The 16,913-nt window shown below is 29.1% G+C and overlaps 9 protein-coding genes across 9 annotated transcripts; 5 read left to right on the top strand and 4 right to left on the bottom strand. All coding sequences in view use genetic code 12, as the record gives it.

Moving 5' to 3' along the window:
- Positions 1-71: 71 nt before the first annotated feature.
- On the bottom strand, positions 72-1,985 carry PTR2 (Ptr2p; the record flags this gene model as incomplete). Its single annotated transcript, XM_051764603.1, has 1 exon — positions 72-1,985. One exon carries the CDS (start codon positions 1,983-1,985, stop codon positions 72-74), a length of 1,914 nt encoding a protein of 637 aa, XP_051618000.1.
- Positions 1,986-4,080: 2,095 nt separating this feature from the next.
- On the top strand, positions 4,081-4,707 carry KGF54_003957 (uncharacterized protein; the record flags this gene model as incomplete). Its single annotated transcript, XM_051764602.1, has 1 exon — positions 4,081-4,707. One exon carries the CDS (start codon positions 4,081-4,083, stop codon positions 4,705-4,707), a length of 627 nt encoding a protein of 208 aa, XP_051617999.1.
- Positions 4,708-5,094: 387 nt separating this feature from the next.
- KGF54_003956 (acetate uptake transporter family protein) lies at positions 5,095-5,877 on the top strand (the record flags this gene model as incomplete). The annotated part of the gene is made up of 1 exon (XM_051764601.1): positions 5,095-5,877. The coding sequence occupies one exon, from the start codon at positions 5,095-5,097 to the stop codon at positions 5,875-5,877; it is 783 nt and encodes a 260-aa protein (XP_051617998.1).
- Positions 5,878-6,355: 478 nt separating this feature from the next.
- On the bottom strand, positions 6,356-7,615 carry KGF54_003955 (phosphopantothenoylcysteine decarboxylase complex subunit; the record flags this gene model as incomplete). Its single annotated transcript, XM_051764600.1, has 1 exon — positions 6,356-7,615. One exon carries the CDS (start codon positions 7,613-7,615, stop codon positions 6,356-6,358), a length of 1,260 nt encoding a protein of 419 aa, XP_051617997.1.
- A 153-nt stretch (positions 7,616-7,768) lies between these two features.
- KGF54_003954 (signal peptidase complex catalytic subunit) lies at positions 7,769-8,269 on the top strand (the record flags this gene model as incomplete). The annotated part of the gene is made up of 1 exon (XM_051764599.1): positions 7,769-8,269. One exon carries the CDS (start codon positions 7,769-7,771, stop codon positions 8,267-8,269), a length of 501 nt encoding a protein of 166 aa, XP_051617996.1.
- Positions 8,270-8,477: 208 nt separating this feature from the next.
- Positions 8,478-9,259, top strand: RSR1 (Ras family GTPase; the record flags this gene model as incomplete). The annotated part of the gene is made up of 2 exons (XM_051764598.1): positions 8,478-8,484; positions 8,541-9,259. 2 exons carry the CDS (start codon positions 8,478-8,480, stop codon positions 9,257-9,259), a joined length of 726 nt encoding a protein of 241 aa, XP_051617995.1.
- A 1,025-nt stretch (positions 9,260-10,284) lies between these two features.
- OPT1 (oligopeptide transporter) lies at positions 10,285-12,687 on the bottom strand (the record flags this gene model as incomplete). The annotated part of the gene is made up of 1 exon (XM_051764597.1): positions 10,285-12,687. One exon carries the CDS (start codon positions 12,685-12,687, stop codon positions 10,285-10,287), a length of 2,403 nt encoding a protein of 800 aa, XP_051617994.1.
- A 966-nt stretch (positions 12,688-13,653) lies between these two features.
- On the bottom strand, positions 13,654-14,955 carry KGF54_003951 (rRNA (cytosine-C5-)-methyltransferase; the record flags this gene model as incomplete). The annotated part of the gene is made up of 1 exon (XM_051764596.1): positions 13,654-14,955. One exon carries the CDS (start codon positions 14,953-14,955, stop codon positions 13,654-13,656), a length of 1,302 nt encoding a protein of 433 aa, XP_051617993.1.
- Positions 14,956-15,070: 115 nt separating this feature from the next.
- Positions 15,071-16,879, top strand: PRK1 (serine/threonine protein kinase; the record flags this gene model as incomplete). Its single annotated transcript, XM_051764595.1, has 1 exon — positions 15,071-16,879. One exon carries the CDS (start codon positions 15,071-15,073, stop codon positions 16,877-16,879), a length of 1,809 nt encoding a protein of 602 aa, XP_051617992.1.
- Between the last annotated feature and the right edge of the window lie 34 nt (positions 16,880-16,913).

Genomic DNA, 16,913 nt, shown 5'->3' with positions numbered 1-16,913 from the left:
TTTACGTAATTAAATGTCTCTTATTGAAATAATATACACTATCTCTATATTATGAATTGAAAGTTCTTGTCTTATCTTAAGTTTGCTCTTGCTGAAACAACTGGTTCTAAAGCAGTGTTGTTACTATTGATTGGATCCAAAACAGTTTCTGGTATATGTGATTTTTCTTCATGTTCTTCTTCGGCAATCATTCTTTCTCTTTCAGCTTCTTCTTCAGCCATAATTTTATCCAAGTTATAGAATTGTATATAAACAACTATACCAGCAAGGAATGAAACACCACCAATAACACCGAAAACAATGATAAGATATGGATCAATTAATGCAGCTGTAACGGCTAAACTTATAGCAGCACTAATAGCTGAAGTAAATAAGAATAAAGCCATAGTCATACCTTTCATTGATGGAGCAGCTCTTGTATAAGCTAAAGCATAAATTGTAGTCATACAGAAAACTTCACTAGCACCTGCAAGAATATAAATACTTGATGCTTGCCATGCAGAAATTGGAGCTGGGGATTCACAATTGGTTGAATGATTTCCACATGGAGATGTTTGATAAACTTTATGTTGTAATACTGCACCCGCAACTTGTGACATTGCTGCAATAATAAAACCAACTGCAATTTTAGCAATTGTACTAAATGGAATTCTATATTTCATTAATAATGGGTAAACAATGTAGTCTAAAACTGGAATTAAAACAATAATGGCTAATGGATTGAAATTGTTAAATAAATCATTTGGAACACCATCTAAAGTCATAGCACCAATCAATGAAGTTTCAGCTGATCCTAACCCATTATCAGCTAAATTGAAAAAAATAAAGTAAAAGAAAATTTTACAGGCATCAACGGTTTGTTTAGCATCTAAAACATCTTGATCAGTCCAAGTAATTGGTGATTGTTTTCTGGAATTGAAGTAATTTCTACCTCTTGCTCTCATGTTAGTTGGTTTGGCGTATTCCCAGAATGTTCCTGCGAAATAACGTTTAATAAAATTACCTGACAATGCAACAGTTAAGATTTTAATGAAAACCGTAATAATTGATCTACCAGTAGGTTTTTCAAACTTTAATTTTGGTTTAACAATCCAAAATGCTATTGGCATAAGTAAATATAATATTAATGGTACAAAAAATGCTAACCAAAAACCAACTCTTCTTTCACAGTATGATGTAGCTAATTGGAAAAATGCACCAATATTAATAGCCCAATAAAATACTAGAGTAACACTCTCAATTGTCTTTTCACGATCAATGATAACTTCTTCTCCACTTTTTAACTTTTTAACACATTGTGGAGTTTCATATTGATCAAGCATTAATGGTAATAAATTTGGTTTTATGAATCCGGTACCTATAGCCAACGTAAAAATAGCAAGTATACAAATTGCCAATCCTGCTTTTTGATTTTCGATTAAACTGGGTGCAGCGGAGACTATGAAAAGCACATGAGAAATACCACCAAATACAACACCATATTGAATTGTTTTCCAACGACTCCATTTTACATCTGCAATATAACCGCCAAATAATGGAACAACATAAGCTAAAAATGTAACCAAATTTGTAAGAGCACTTGCAGTTTGTAATCCCCTATTTAAGGCTCCTGCCAGCGCGTTGTCATTTCCTTTTGGAGGTGCCCCCCATCCGTGTGGAGAATCTTTTGGTAATGGACGTTGAATAAAATTTGATAAAATTCCTGTAACAGAATAATAAGAAGCTCTTTCAGCAAATTCCACAAAACACATTAACATAATAGAATATTGAAATTTACCTAATACTCTTCTTAAAGTCTTCTCTTCATGTTCAGTTGGTTTTCTATAACCTCTTGGGTTGTATTCATCAGCATATTGTGGAAAATAATTTGTTTCGTCATCATGATTATAAATTTCTCCACTTGATTCTTCATCAGTAGCTACATTAAACTTTTGCTGAGATTTCTCGTCCAAAGCATATGGCTCGATAGCACTTGAATTTGACATGATTACTAATTTAAAAAGAGAAAAGAAGAGTTTAAAAATTTAAAGAGGAATTTACCTAACCATTTATATATTTGAAGTTGAATAATAAAATCGTTATCTATTTTCTATTATGGTAAAGGCGAAAATTTGCTACATAATGTGAAACGTTACACAAAAACCTCTCTCTTATCTAATTACATAATATAAAAAGCATTGAAACATAATTGTAAAAAAAAATTAGTTGAATTATTAAGCCTTTTTTATTGTTTAAACTTTCATTAAACGTTTAATGGTTTAAATATAAAGCTATTCGTTGATGTTTTTACATTCATTAATGAGCTGATGATAAGTATGGCATAAACAAATGCCGATTCATTGGTTTTGAATTTAAATATTGAATATCCACACTTTATTCCTTTTAATTTTAGTTGAAAAAAAAAAAATTTAGTTGATAGAAAAAAAAAGAAAAAAAAATCAATAAATTTTTCAATTAACTATTAAAAATCAAATTTTGGTGCCGTATGAAAGAAGTAAAAATTGAACAAAAAACTGTTTAAACCCTCTCCACATAATATATGCCTCTGAATTCGTATAAGATATCAAATTTGGATTAGGTTTGCTCCGATTATGAGACATATTAAATGTACAAGTTATAATTTTACCAATAATGTATTTCAGATCTAAATTATTGTTGAAAACAATAATTATTTTATGTATTATTCTTTATATTTATGTTGTTGAAGTGGTTTATTTTTTATATGGTTATGGGCATCTCAAATTTGACATCAGTATAAATTCTAAATTGTAAGTATATTAATGATGAAAAAAGAAAAAAAATAATTCCCCTGAATCTGACGCCTGGAGAAACGTTAGATAAATTAATTCATTACGATAAGATAAAAAAAGAAAAGTAATCACAAGGCATTTTATGAAAAAAAAAAAATTATGGTTCAAAACTGACGAATAATTCAAAGTTCAAGATAATTAAAAGTATTGTGCATGATGTGTATGTCAATATAATTAAGGTTTGACACTAAAAATTTTTAATTACTAAACGGCTCCAACTTTGATCTGCAACTAATTTACTCAACAATCAGATGTCTTCATATTCAAAAATTGTTTGGCAGGCCCATCTTTTAACTTTAAAAGAACACTATAAATTTTGATCATAAGTCGTTTTTATACTAACAACCACCCTTTCAAAGCTCTTGTGATTAAATATTTCAGATAAAATATAATTTAAGTCAAAAAACCTATCAAAATATTCGTAAAAGATTTTTCTTTTTTTTCTTGAGAGATTTAAATTCGGATAAAAATTTCATATCATATTTCAGTTTTTTTTTCTTGGATGAAATTATTCATTTTTTTTTATTTGAAATTATTTAAATTATTATAAGTATTGTTTATCTTAAAATAATAAGATCTTTTGAAATTTACAGATCTAAGATCTTTAATTTAGTTTACGATTAAAGTTTCAAAGATTTGACTATTATCTAAATGAAATTCTCATCTTTTATAAATCACAATCGTTGAAATTAATTTCATTACTCTCTGTCGTTATTCTTTGTTTGTGACATTGATTTGAAGTGTCGTCAAGAGCGCTAGATCATTTTCTAACTTATGTACCTGATGCATGCGATATCATGTAAAATTGAGTAAATTAAAGATCTGTTTCATAAAATAATATTATTTTTCAGAGTTGTGAAAATATGTTACAAATTATATGATTCTGAGTCATTACAATATGTTATTACTAATATATGTTTTTTTTGCTCCTCGTAGGAATAATATCATGTTCATTGTTCTCTCATGTGAGGCATTCAAAGTAGTTCAAATAAGCTCATAAGTCTCTCCTTACTTCGATTTCTTACTTTGACAAGCAATTGATTATATTGCAAAATACGGTAACAACTATAATCTTCAATAAAACATCATTTTTGACGTGTCCCAAAAAACATGACATTGTGTGTTTCAGACTTAAAAAATATTAAATTAATTATCGTCAATATGTTTCAGAAATGATTAACAATACCTTCGTGTCAAATTATTATAATCTTATAAACTCAGTCCATTTCCCAAGAATATTTTTCAAAATTCATATTAGTCATTAACAACAATGCCAAATATTCAAAGAGTTGGTGATGATTGGGATATTTCAATAGAATTTGATTTAAAAGATTTAAATAAATACATGATTGCGTCACCAAATATGGAATTTAATATAGAATTAATTTTAAACGGTAAACAATTATTTGAAAATAAAGAATTTTTAAAAAGATTTGCTAATTGTTTTAAATTTTTCCTTAATGCTTTAAATTATAATTTTGAAGCAGTTTTCAATACAAGAAGATCAATAACTTTCATCTTAAATGATAAAATCAATTATCAACTGATACCAAACAAAAAGGAATTACAAAAATTAAATTTAAAAATTAGTTTAATAGGATCGACTCAAATTAATTTTAAAATTTTGATCAAAGAATTAAATGAATTATTAGTTGTTTGGTTGTCAGATTTAGATTTAAAATGTCCTTTAATTTTCTCAAAAATATTAAGAGAAAATTTTAAAAATCATTTAGGTAAAAATAATTATAATGATGAATATAAATTTATAAAAGATATCGTAAATAATCATAAATCAACTACTTCATTATTTAATTTAAGTAAAAATCCAAAATATTTATCATTAGTACGTGAATATAATGTTTCCCCAATTTTAAATATTTTACAAATTCAAGATTAAATAGAAGGTAAATAGTAATTTGATATGTTGAATATGTTAATTCTCCGCAAATTTATCCCTTGAACTTTTTGATCAACACTGTAAAACTCAAGATCCAAGAAAATTTCGTCGACCATAAAATTGGGGTATTCGAAATGGGTATGTAAATATCCCCCATATTAAGCTGTTTAGCATATTTTCAACAACTTCTTCAAATAAGTTTTGTCTGTTATTTTAATATTTTGTGGGGAAAAAATTAATTTTGCTTTTGTTAAGATTTACGAGATTGTGTTTCTTTTTTACGAGAGGTACCATGTTGGCTGCAAAAATATAAAATCAGTCATAAATATCTATAATTTTGTATTTTGAAATTTCAACGTAAACCACTACAATCACTAGATATTAAAAATGTCAACTGATTCTATTTCTATTAATTCCAAACATGAGTTGGATGATGATTCCACTTATCCTGTCAGTAAAGTAAGAACTTTTGGTGACAATAATGAATATGTTATACTTGGAAACAAGAAATATCTTAGAAAAGATTTATTAGAGAGTTTTGGAGGAACTATGGATGTTGGATTACATAAACCAAGGGAGTTTGGTAATGCTACTTGTATTGGTTTAGTTTCATTTTCAATCTCGAATCTAGTGCTCAGTCTTTATGGATTAAATACTAGAGGTATACATACTCCAAATGTGATTGTTTCATTGTGTATTTTCTATGCTGGACTTCTTCAAATTCTTGCGTCAATTTGGGATTTTTTCCGTGGTAATACTTTTTCATACGTCGCTTTTGGATCATATGGTGCATTTTTCTTATCTTTTGGAGCTATTCAAATTGAAAGTTTTGGTATTGTGAAAGCATATATGACGGAAGATCCAACACAATTAGAAAATGCAATTGGAATCTACTTAATAGGTTGGGCACTTGTTTCATTTATGTTATTAATGTGTACTTTGAAATCAGTTGTTTCTTTAGTTGCAATGTTTTTCTTCATTTTTATGACTTTTTTGTTACAAGGTATTGGTTATCTTATCGCTATGCCAGTGGTTATTAAGGCTGGTGCTGGTGTCGGAATAGCAGTTAGTGTATGTGGTTTATACAATGCTTATGCTGGTATGGCTAATAAAACAAATCTGTATTTTAGTTCATATTTAATTCCCTTAGCCATGCATCATAGTCACTAAATAAGTTTCTTTAAATCGGGGGGTTTATGGGATCTCAATATAACATTGCTGACTTAATTCAAATTGTTGTAGTTTTCTGCAATAATTATTCTACTTGGCGTATCTTATCACCAAATTAAATGAATCGTCGTTTTTATAGTAGAATGTAGTTTATTTTTTGAACAAATACACAATATTGACTCAGATGAAAAGTTGTGACAATTGCATCGAAGCAAAGGTTAGGCAAATTTCCAGCGTCTTTGTCGCCTTATAAATTGAGTTTTTAACTAGAAAAGTAACGAAAGGTCAACTCTTATATCAACTTCCTTATTTTCCGTAAGCACACTTCGAAGTGAGATACTAACAAGTCTGAAACCAAGAAAACAGATTTATATCTAGCAAGGAGCAAACACTAATTCCAAAGATACAGAGAATACTATCAAATAATTAAATATGATTTATTTTTGAATAAATACAACAAGATATCTAAAAACCTTACTTAAATAATATTAATTGAAATTTGATCCTGTTCTGAATTAAATATATATTCCTCACTTTCATTTCCCAGACCCTCTTCGTCCTCATCATCGTCATCGTCATCTTCTTCCGAATCGTCTCCTTCTTCGTCAGCTTCTTCCTCTTCCTCTTCTTCTTCAACATCGTCAACACTATCTTTTTCAGCTTTCAACGTTGAAATTTTTCTTCTCATAATATCAACTATATCTGTCCATTCCCTCATACCACCCATACCTATATCACCACATACCAAAATTTTTTCAACTGGTTTCAAGATTTCAATTCCAAAATCAGGGGATGATATAGTACTTAATTGTTTTGAAGTTATTGGATGGGTATACATAAATGTGTTCATTGCTGGAGCTACAAGTATTGGTTTTTTAAGTTGTGAAGGTGACCATGATCTAATAAGTGAAGTTAATAAATTATCTGCTATACCATTTGAAATTTTAGCTAATGTATTTGCTGATAAAGGAGCGACCAACATTATATCAGCCCATTTTCTTAAGTAATTGTGAAATATTAATTTATCGTATGGATTTTTAGGTTTTTTATTGACTGAAAGTTGTTGTTGTTGTTGTTGTTGTTGTTGTTGTGACGATGGTGGTGGTGGTGGTTGCTCTGTTGAGCTGGTGGTGGTAGAGTATATTTCATTATAGTTTGTCCATTCATCTTCATCTCTCCAAACTTTAACATCTGCATTTATTTTTGAACCTTTTAAAAAATGAGTAGCAGACTTGGTAACAATTAATTGTATTGATATTTTTTGACCAAAATTCTGAAATAATTTATCAACAATCAATGGAACTTTAATAGTTGCAACTGATCCAGTACATGCTAATAAAATATGGAATTTTCCATCATCTTCTTTCGACAAATATTCTTGGAATGGAACAGGCGGTCCAACAGGCGAAGCAACTATAGTTTTATTTTTCTTGATGGATCCTCTTCTTGATGAACTCGTACTTATTGGTTCAAAAGGTGGACTTGGTTCTTTCACTTTGAATGATATACTTTCATCTTTTCTCTTTAATGATGATTGTCTAGATGGTAAACCAGAGGATGTAGTTGTATTTGAAGTTAGAGGTAATATATTTTCATGATCCAAAACGTTAGTTGATGATGGTTGTGATGATATTGTAAATCTTTTCAATCTTTCTTGAGATTCTATGTCACTGAATGAGACACTAGGATTCCTGATTGGAAAACTTGGACGAGGTTTTGAAGTATCATCTGAATCCATTAAGGTAATTATATGATTAATATGAAACAAAGAAAAAAAGAGAACAACGAAATATAATTTACTTTTGATTTTTTTGTTTTTCCTTTCTTTACGTTTCTTAAAATTACATAACAATCACGAAGAATTATTTAATACTTATTTAACAACACTATAATGAATTTACGTCAGCAGTTAACGCAATTTTTAACCCTTGCTTATGTATTTTCATCAGCTTTTATGATTTGGAAATCATTATCGATACTAGCAAATTCTCATTCACCAATAGTTGTTGTATTATCAGGATCAATGGAACCAGCTTTTCAAAGAGGTGATATATTATTTTTATGGAATAGAGACAAACAACAGAAAGTTGGAGATATAGTTGTCTACGAAATAGAAGGTAAAACTATACCAATTGTACATAGAGTTTTAAGAGAACATCATAATCTGGAAAAACAATTATTATTAACAAAAGGTGATAATAATGCAGTAGATGATTTATCATTATATGCTAAGAAACAATCATATCTTAATCAAAAAAATGATTTAGTAGGTACCGTTAAAGGTTATTTACCATTTATTGGTTATATTACTATATTAATAAGTGAAAACGTATATTTTAAATTTGGTTTATTAGGTTTATTGGGTTTATCTTCTTTAACAAGTAATGAATAATAAGTATTTGATTCAAAGGCTAATTTTAATATAATTTGCACGTTTAGGTTGGTCCCTAACTTGAATGAAATAAATTAATGTAGTTTAAACTCTAGTACTCCAGATAAACTTAGAGTTAAAAAAATCGCGTAATAATATTTATCACTTTAATTAAAAAAACTTATTTTAATTTATCAAAAAAGGTAAACAGTTTATCAAGAAACTATAGATGAGAGGTATGTTCAATTAGAGTATATGTTAAGATTATAAATTAATACTAATTATTTTCAAGATTATAAGGTTGTTGTTCTTGGTGCTGGTGGGGTTGGTAAATCCTCAATAACAGTACAATTTGTTCAAGGTGTTTATATTGAAAGTTATGATCCAACTATTGAAGATTCATATAGAAAACAAATTGAAGTTGATGGAAGAGCTTGCGATTTGGAAATTTTAGATACTGCTGGTGTTGCTCAATTTACTGCAATGAGAGAACTTTATATAAAAAGTGGGAAAGGTTTTCTTTTAGTTTATTCAGTAACTGATGAAAATTCATTAAAAGAACTATTAGCATTACGTGAACAAGTGTTAAGGATTAAAGATAGTGAGAATGTACCTATGGTTTTGGTTGGGAACAAATGTGATTTAGATGAGGATAGAGTACTTTCTATTGAAGATGGTGTTAAAGTTAGTCAAGATTGGGGTTTGGTGCCATTTTATGAAACTAGTGCGATGTATAAAACTAACGTTGATGAAGCGTTTGTCGATGTTGTAAGACAAATTATGAGAAAAGAAGCTGCTATTAGTGCCGAGAGAAAACAACAAAAGGAAAAACAAAAATTAGATCAACCAAAAAATAGTATAATGATGGATAATAATAAAAATGGAATTAATAATGTCGAACCTGAAAAGGAACAACAGCAGCAGCAACAACAACAACAACAAAGAGTAAATCAATCTACTAAAAATCATTCAAAATTAGGCTCTGGTAGTAAGTGTTGTGTGATTATGTAGTGTTGATTGGATAGTTATTTAACAATATATTTTAATAATAAGTAATTTTTGTGTCATATTGTTGAATAATGTAAATTTTAGACGATAATTTGTTGTTTAAATAAACCAAATATAATAATCTAAACGACTTAATAAAGAAACTTCCAACTTTATTGTTAATTTTAGACGATTTGTAAAATGAATTTAATTTCTTTTCAATTTATGGTACCTGAAAAATGTGTACCTTAAAATTAAAGTATCAAAACACATCTTTACTACAATACTTAAATAAATTAAACATTCTGAAATTAATTCATGATAAATTCAATAGAAATGCAGAACTATTTTGAAAAAAGTCTTTTTTCTAACTCTTCAATACTTTAGTAGATTGAAGAGTCTGTATTATTAGTAGCAGTAGATTTTTGGTGAGAAAATTGTATAATTTTTATAAAGTTTTTGCAACAAAATGTAAACTACAATTTTTTTGTTTTTATCAAAAAAAAGATAAGTCATAAAAGCTTGTAATAAGCGTACTTTTCGCTGAATTCCAAAATAAAGAAATCAAAGAAAATACGATAATGCGATAATACACTTATTGGTGTTTTCTTAAAAATCCGAAAGAATTTTGAGTCAATTATTAAATTGAAAAAACTCGTACATAGTGGTGAGTTTGGTAAAATTTTTGAAGTGATAAAAAACACAGCATTAGCAAAACTCAGATATAGGCTTGGTGGCCGAGTCCGGTTTATGGCGTTAGAGTAAGGAATCGGTGTGATCTGATTACATCTTTGCTTTATTCTTCTAATCTCTTCGGAGGCGCGAGTTCAAATCTCGTCCAAGTCATTTTTTTGCTCTTTTTTGTCTTGATTTTTTAGAAAAATGAGAGAAATATATTTTTGTTTGTCAGCTCCTAGTGTTAAAATTTAGTTTGGTTTTAAAACAATAGTAGTTTAGGATCAAATTTACTGATACAATATTCAAAATTCGAAATTAAAAACTGTTTGTATTGTACACTTAGACAAATACTTATATATATATTTACACAATTACCAACTTGAAGGACCAAAACTTTCACCCTCATTAAGTATTTTACGAATGTTTGTAGTAACATTGGTATCTAAGGTTCCATTAACAACGTTGTTACCCCACCAACTTGGGAATTCAGTTTGAGTCAAACCTAAAGCTAATGATAATATCAATAATGACCAAGCAAGACCAATATCTAAACCAGCTGATAAAGAATAATTATATTTAGCCCACCAGTGGAAATATTTTCTTTTAATCCACCATCCAAAAATCAAACCAACACAACAATATGACGTATAATTGTATGGAGTGGCTGGAGGAATTAACCCAGTACCTGAGAAGAAGACTGGCCAATGTAAATACTTGATTAAACTGTTTGGCCATTTTTTCAAGATTAACCAATTTACAACTGGTAAAATAGCACCGACAATGAAGAAAAATAATAATCCGTAATAGATTTGACCATGTGAGAATTGACGTTGTGGCCCAATAACACCCCAGATAATTGAAGCATTGAAGAAAACTTTAGCACCAGGACAGTTGAAAGATGAGGCTTGATCTGGTTCACATAATCCATCAATAGCACCATATGACCATCTCATAACACCAATTTGAACAAAACATGACCAAATAGCAGCAATGAATTGTGACCAGAATAAGTTTCTTGGTGAGATTTTCATGTAGTGACCTAATTTCATATCTTGAGCAAAAGTAACAGCTTGATTATTAGTAATATAACCAAAAGTTTTGAAAAACATCATAGCAATTGGTTTACCTGGTAACATGTAACCAATAATAAATTCAGTGACGACATTTAAACCAACTGCAATATTAGTTTTAGCATAAATAATAGCAACCGGTAATAAGAATACAATTGCAATAATTAAAGCAACAATTAAACACCAAACTGGCATTTCAGTATCCCAACATCTAATTGTAACGATAGATAAAGCAAAGAAAATAAGGAAAGAAATTAAAAACCACCATTCTGGAACTCTTTTATATCTTGCCATTAATCTATTATGAACATCTGGTTTTTCTTTAAGTTTAAATTGATCAACAATTTCTGGACCATGGAATAAAACAGTATGAACAATAGTAGCTAAAATTGAAGCGAATGATAAACCATATGAAATAGCAAATGTAGTTGATAAAAACAATGGAGAATATTCTTTGTAAGCTTTTTCATTAAAAGTTAAAGTCTTTTTGTCAATAATTCTACTGACATTGTATTTTAATTGATATCTATCAAATGATCCTGATGAAGAAATTGGAAGATAATCACCATACCAAGTGTTTGTGAATGAAATAGCTGGAACAATAATCCAGAAAATAAGGATCATTGAAAGGAAAATAGTTGCAATAGTACCTGCTGGTGGAATTAATGGTGAACCAACATAACCAGCAATTTGATTCCAATCTAATGAAAATGAATTTGGAAGCATACCTAAACCAGAAGATGAACCAAAAATTTGATTAATAGTTGGACTATTTGGTTTAATCCAAGTAATCCATGAAAAATAAGATAATGCGGTGAAAATATAACCTGGGAACCAATAATAAATAAATCCACCGATGAAAACAATTAAGAAAAACCATAATCTTGAAATTCTCCAACCATTTGCTGGATGATTTTCATTGATATGCATATTAGTTAAGAAAATACATGTAACTAAATTTTGTGGCCAAATAGCACCAGGACTATCAACAACGAACTTTCTAATTAATCCACCTAATGAAAACCCAATTAAATTTGTAGAAAGAATTGCAACTAAAGCAAATCCAACACCAAAATCAATGTTATAAAATTTATTCATAGAAACCAAGATATCAGTGGCATAAGCAGCACCACCATTGAAAGAAGCATTAGCCATAATTGTAATAACTGCATGTTCTTTTAAATTGAAAGGACCAGGATTTAATGGCATACCAAAAATTTTAACATTTGGTATAGCAAAAGCCCAAAATCTACCCATTGGATAAGCTAAAATTGATGTAACCATAGTTGAAATAACAATTGTTGGAGAATGAAGTGAAAAATACATATTCATAGCTGCACCAATTGTAGTTAAAATCAAACCTAAAGTCCAAGCTCTAATAGTAGCTTGTGGCATTTCAAAGTCATCAGAACTTGGTACAGCAGCTCTGACTTCTGGATATGGTGAATCATCTTCAACATGAACACCAGCATAACCATCATCAATAATATCTGCAATTAAATTTGAAGTAACTGGATCGAATTCTTGAGATTTTGAAACCACTAATTCAATATCTGGTTGTTTTCTATCAGCTTCAAAATCATCATTAACAACTCTATGATTAACTTCCATACCAGCTTTTTCATTTAAATCATGTGGATGACCTTCATAAGATGAAGACGAACTTTCACCTTTACGGTTTATGATACTTTTGATTTTATCCATTTGAAAAGATGGTGAAAAACAAAATTAAAACTGATTCAAAAGAAAATTCCAAAAATTTTAGAACAATATACTTAAGTAGAGATTTAATTTACATTATATATATGTTAATAATAAGATCATTTTTTTAAAAAAACTGTTATCAGCGAAATATGAAAACAATAACAATTAGATTATGAGCTTAAATTGGGGTGAAACACAAAATAATTTAAATTGAATATTTTTTTTAGAAAATTAAATATTTTTTTATTCAGGGCATACCATCAATTAAAATAAAAATATTAGACAAGAAATTTACGTCAAAGATTTATACGAGATTGTATAGAATTTCTTGTTAGCTCGACTAAGATGATCTGGCGATTTCGCTTTAATTGTTTCAATTAAAATTTAGCTGATTAATTTAACATTTTATGCATGTAAAATTTCAATGTTTCTATTTTTAATTCCAATTATTCGAACGGCATCAAATCTTATCAAATTCCAATTAAATTTCTATTATCTTCACACCAGGTTAAATTGTTTTTAAATTATTTGCTTTAAATTTATTCAGCGTTCTTGCATGCAGGCGTTTCTAGGTGTTGATGATGTGCCACCTCAGTTATTGGATTAAAGTTAACCCTCTTTTTGTGAGAGATGAGGAGTTTGACCAATTGCCTCTTAATTTTAATGTGTTTCATAATTTTAGAAACTTAAACTTCTGATGACATAAAAAAGAAATTTATTGAATTAAGACACATCTAAAAATTTAGAAATGACATTTAAGAAAATGACATTATCTTTGTGTCTTCTAAATTTATATCTCCGATTACAATTAATAAAAACGAGAAGAGAAAAATATAGTATGTAAGATGTATACAAATAGTAAAGCTTAAGTAGAACTGATGCAATGTGCATTTGAAGTTGCATGTAAGTTACATATTAATTTATACAACCAGACAATAATGTGGCATGAACATTCAAAAGTTTAAATCATTTTTTAACAAAACAAGCAGCAAAAAATCCAATACCACCGTCTTCTTTCGGTATAGTTCTAATACAACCACCCGCTAATTTTTTAATTACTTCGGAATCTCTCGTCAAAGTCATAAATTCATCTTCTATACCTCTTCTTTCCCATGTGGATAATACAACTTCTCTATCAGCTAATGTCCAACCTTGATTTTTCACCGTTTCATCCGATAATAAATCTACTACAACTCTTTCATTTTCTTCAGCATGTACTGAACAAGTTGAATAAACTACTTTACGAGCACCTGGGAATGATAATGCATGTTTCATAATGGTGAATTGAAATGATGCTAATTTTTCAAGTCTATCTGAATTTTTAGTTTCTTCATCCATTGCTCTGCCAAAAATTCCCGAACCACTACAAGACGGATCGACTATTAAACCAGTGACATCTTCATAATCTTCTGGTTTTATAGTAGTGAAATCTTGATGTAACACCTGGATTAATTTCTTTTTATTTTTACCAGTTGCCTTTTCAGACATTTGTTTCAAAATACCAACTCTTTTTGAATCTTTTTCTACTGCATATACTACATCTTCAACAAAACTAGCCGCATGAGATGTTTTATTTCCAGGGGCAGCACATGCATCAATAATTTTAGAATGTTCATCTTTATAATTTAATATATATGCTGGAAAACAACTTGCACGATCTTGTATGATAATTTCTCCTAATTTATATGCTTCTGTTGATGTTGTAATTTTTTCTTTTGGATGCACTCCATATAAATTTGGAATATGATCATCTTGATAAATTAATCCTGGCTTCGTTAGATCTTGAAATCTACTCACTGGTTGTAAATTTAATTTGTGTTTTTTGAAAAATCTTTCTGGATCTATTTTGATGGTGTTAATTCTAAACCATCGTATTGGGGTTTCGTCATCTTGTTCTACTGTAGGTAGCTGATCTACTGATTTAACTTTATATTTTAATTTTAATTTTATAAATTCTGCTTGTAGTCTAGTTTTATTTGCCAAAAATGAATCTTTGATGTGATGCTTCCCACTCTCTATTCTCCCTCTTGAGCTGAATAATAAATCATGTATTAATAAAGCTAATAATTCATTACTTATTTTTAATTGTTTATTGATTTTTGATTTTGTTATAATTTGTTGAATATACTCTTTATATTTTAATGTCAGGTATACTAAAGCATATATATGCTTAGGGTTACTTTTTAAGTTCTTATCATTGAATACCTTTGATTGTAAATTCCCTTCTGATTGTTTTAGAAATTTTTCAGCTTCAAAATATAACTTCATTTGATCAGATCAAAAAGATAAATGATGAACTTAATAATTTGCAACACGATTTTTTAATTTTTTCTTAGCACAAAATAGATTTGTTCATATTTCAATCAAATCAACTAGAATTTGAATGATTCAACCACCTAAAAATGCCTACCAGCCTGGCACTCAATTGACAGTCGGCTCTCATAGAATTTCAATTATTAAATATATCTCAGCTGGTGGATTTGCACATGTATATACTTGTAATATAGAACCTGCATTTAATGGATCAAACATAGCCTGTTTAAAACGAGTAGTGGTACCGAGTAAATGGCAGTTAAGTTTGTTAAGACAAGAAGTCGATGCTATGAGGAGACTAAGAGGAAATAAACATATTGTATCATATATTGATTCTCATGCATCAAGATTGGGTAACGACGAAGTACAACAACAATATGAAGTATTGCTTCTAATGGAGTTTTGTCAAAATAATGGATTAATTGATTTTATGAATACAAGATTAAGAAATAAATTAACTGAAAAAGAAATAATAGATATAATGTATCAGATAACTATTGGCGTCGCAATGTGTCATCATTTAAGACCACCATTAATTCATCGAGATATCAAGATTGAAAATGTATTAATTGATTCAAATCATGTTTTTAAATTATGTGATTTTGGATCATCAGTAAATTATATGCCAGCTCCAAAGAACCCGCAAGAGTTACAATTAATGAGAGATGATTTAATGCAGCATACAACACCACAATACCGAGCGCCTGAAATGATTGATTTAACTAAGGGTTTTCCCATTGATGATAAATCGGATATCTGGGCTCTAGGTATATTTTTATACAAGTTATGTTATTATACAACCCCATTTGAACTGAATAGCTTACAAGAAATGGAAAAAAATATATTAAATTGTTCAGAAACTTTAAGATTTAAAGAACAACCAGGTCTGATTTTTTCAAGGAGATTGAAAAATATAATAAAAGTTTGTTTAAGAGCTGATCCAAGAAGAAGACCTAACGCAGTACAACTATTAGGTGAAATATGTCAAATGAGAGGTGATGAAAAAGTACCAAATGTTATACCTTCTAGTGTTACAACCAAACCAGTTCCTACAATTGGATTTGGAAGTATTGATAAATCAAAATCAAGTAGTAATATTACAAACACCGCCAAAAAATACTCACCTTTTGAACTGGAACCTAAACCTAGTCGTCCAGTTAGTGCGTTTTTTGATCATGGTATAAATAAAATATATTCACAAGGTAACAAATCTAGTCCAAATGTTCAAGCTTATGTGAAACAAGAATTAGCAAAAGGGTACGAAAGCACTAATGTTGGAGAGACTGAAAATACTTTAGATTTTTTGAAGAGTAGAGATAACCATAACAATGATAATGGAATAAAATCAGCATGGAATAGTTTAAGAAGGATCAGCACAGGAGGAAGTAGTATTAGTGCCAATAATACAGGAGATCTGATGAAGAAAAGTATTAAAAAATTATTAACTGGAAGTAAAGAGGAAAAAGAAAATTCAATTCAAAGAAGAATGCATTTACTATTAGAACAACAACAACAAAGTATTAAAAAGACCGCACTGGGGTATGGAAAATTCACCGACAAAAATGTTATTGACGATATCGAATCTATAAATTCAAGACCCACAAAGCCTAAAAAATTATCACCACAACCACCTACCAAAAAGTCATTGTCTCAACCACCACCACAAACTAAAAAAATCTCACCGTTACCAACCAAAAAATTATCACCACCAAAAGTCCCCCTTAATTTATCATCGAAAAAGAAACCACCACCACCAATAAAACCTAAACCCAAATCACTACAAAGTCGAAGACTATCTACAGGAAGTGGAGATTTTTCAATTCCCGACATAGATGATTTAGAGAAAAATTTTCAAAAAAGGTTTCCAAATTATGTATAAAGCTATATATTTCTTTTGTAACAATGTATGTGTA

The sequence above is a fragment of the Candida jiufengensis genome (assembly GCF_024610255.1).
Source record: "Candida jiufengensis strain CBS 10846 chromosome Unknown scaffold1, whole genome shotgun sequence".
Classification (NCBI taxonomy): Eukaryota; Fungi; Ascomycota; class Pichiomycetes; order Serinales; family Debaryomycetaceae; genus Lodderomyces; species Lodderomyces jiufengensis.
The sequence above is the reverse complement of the archived record's forward strand: the minus strand, read 5'-3'. Positions and strand labels throughout refer to the sequence as shown.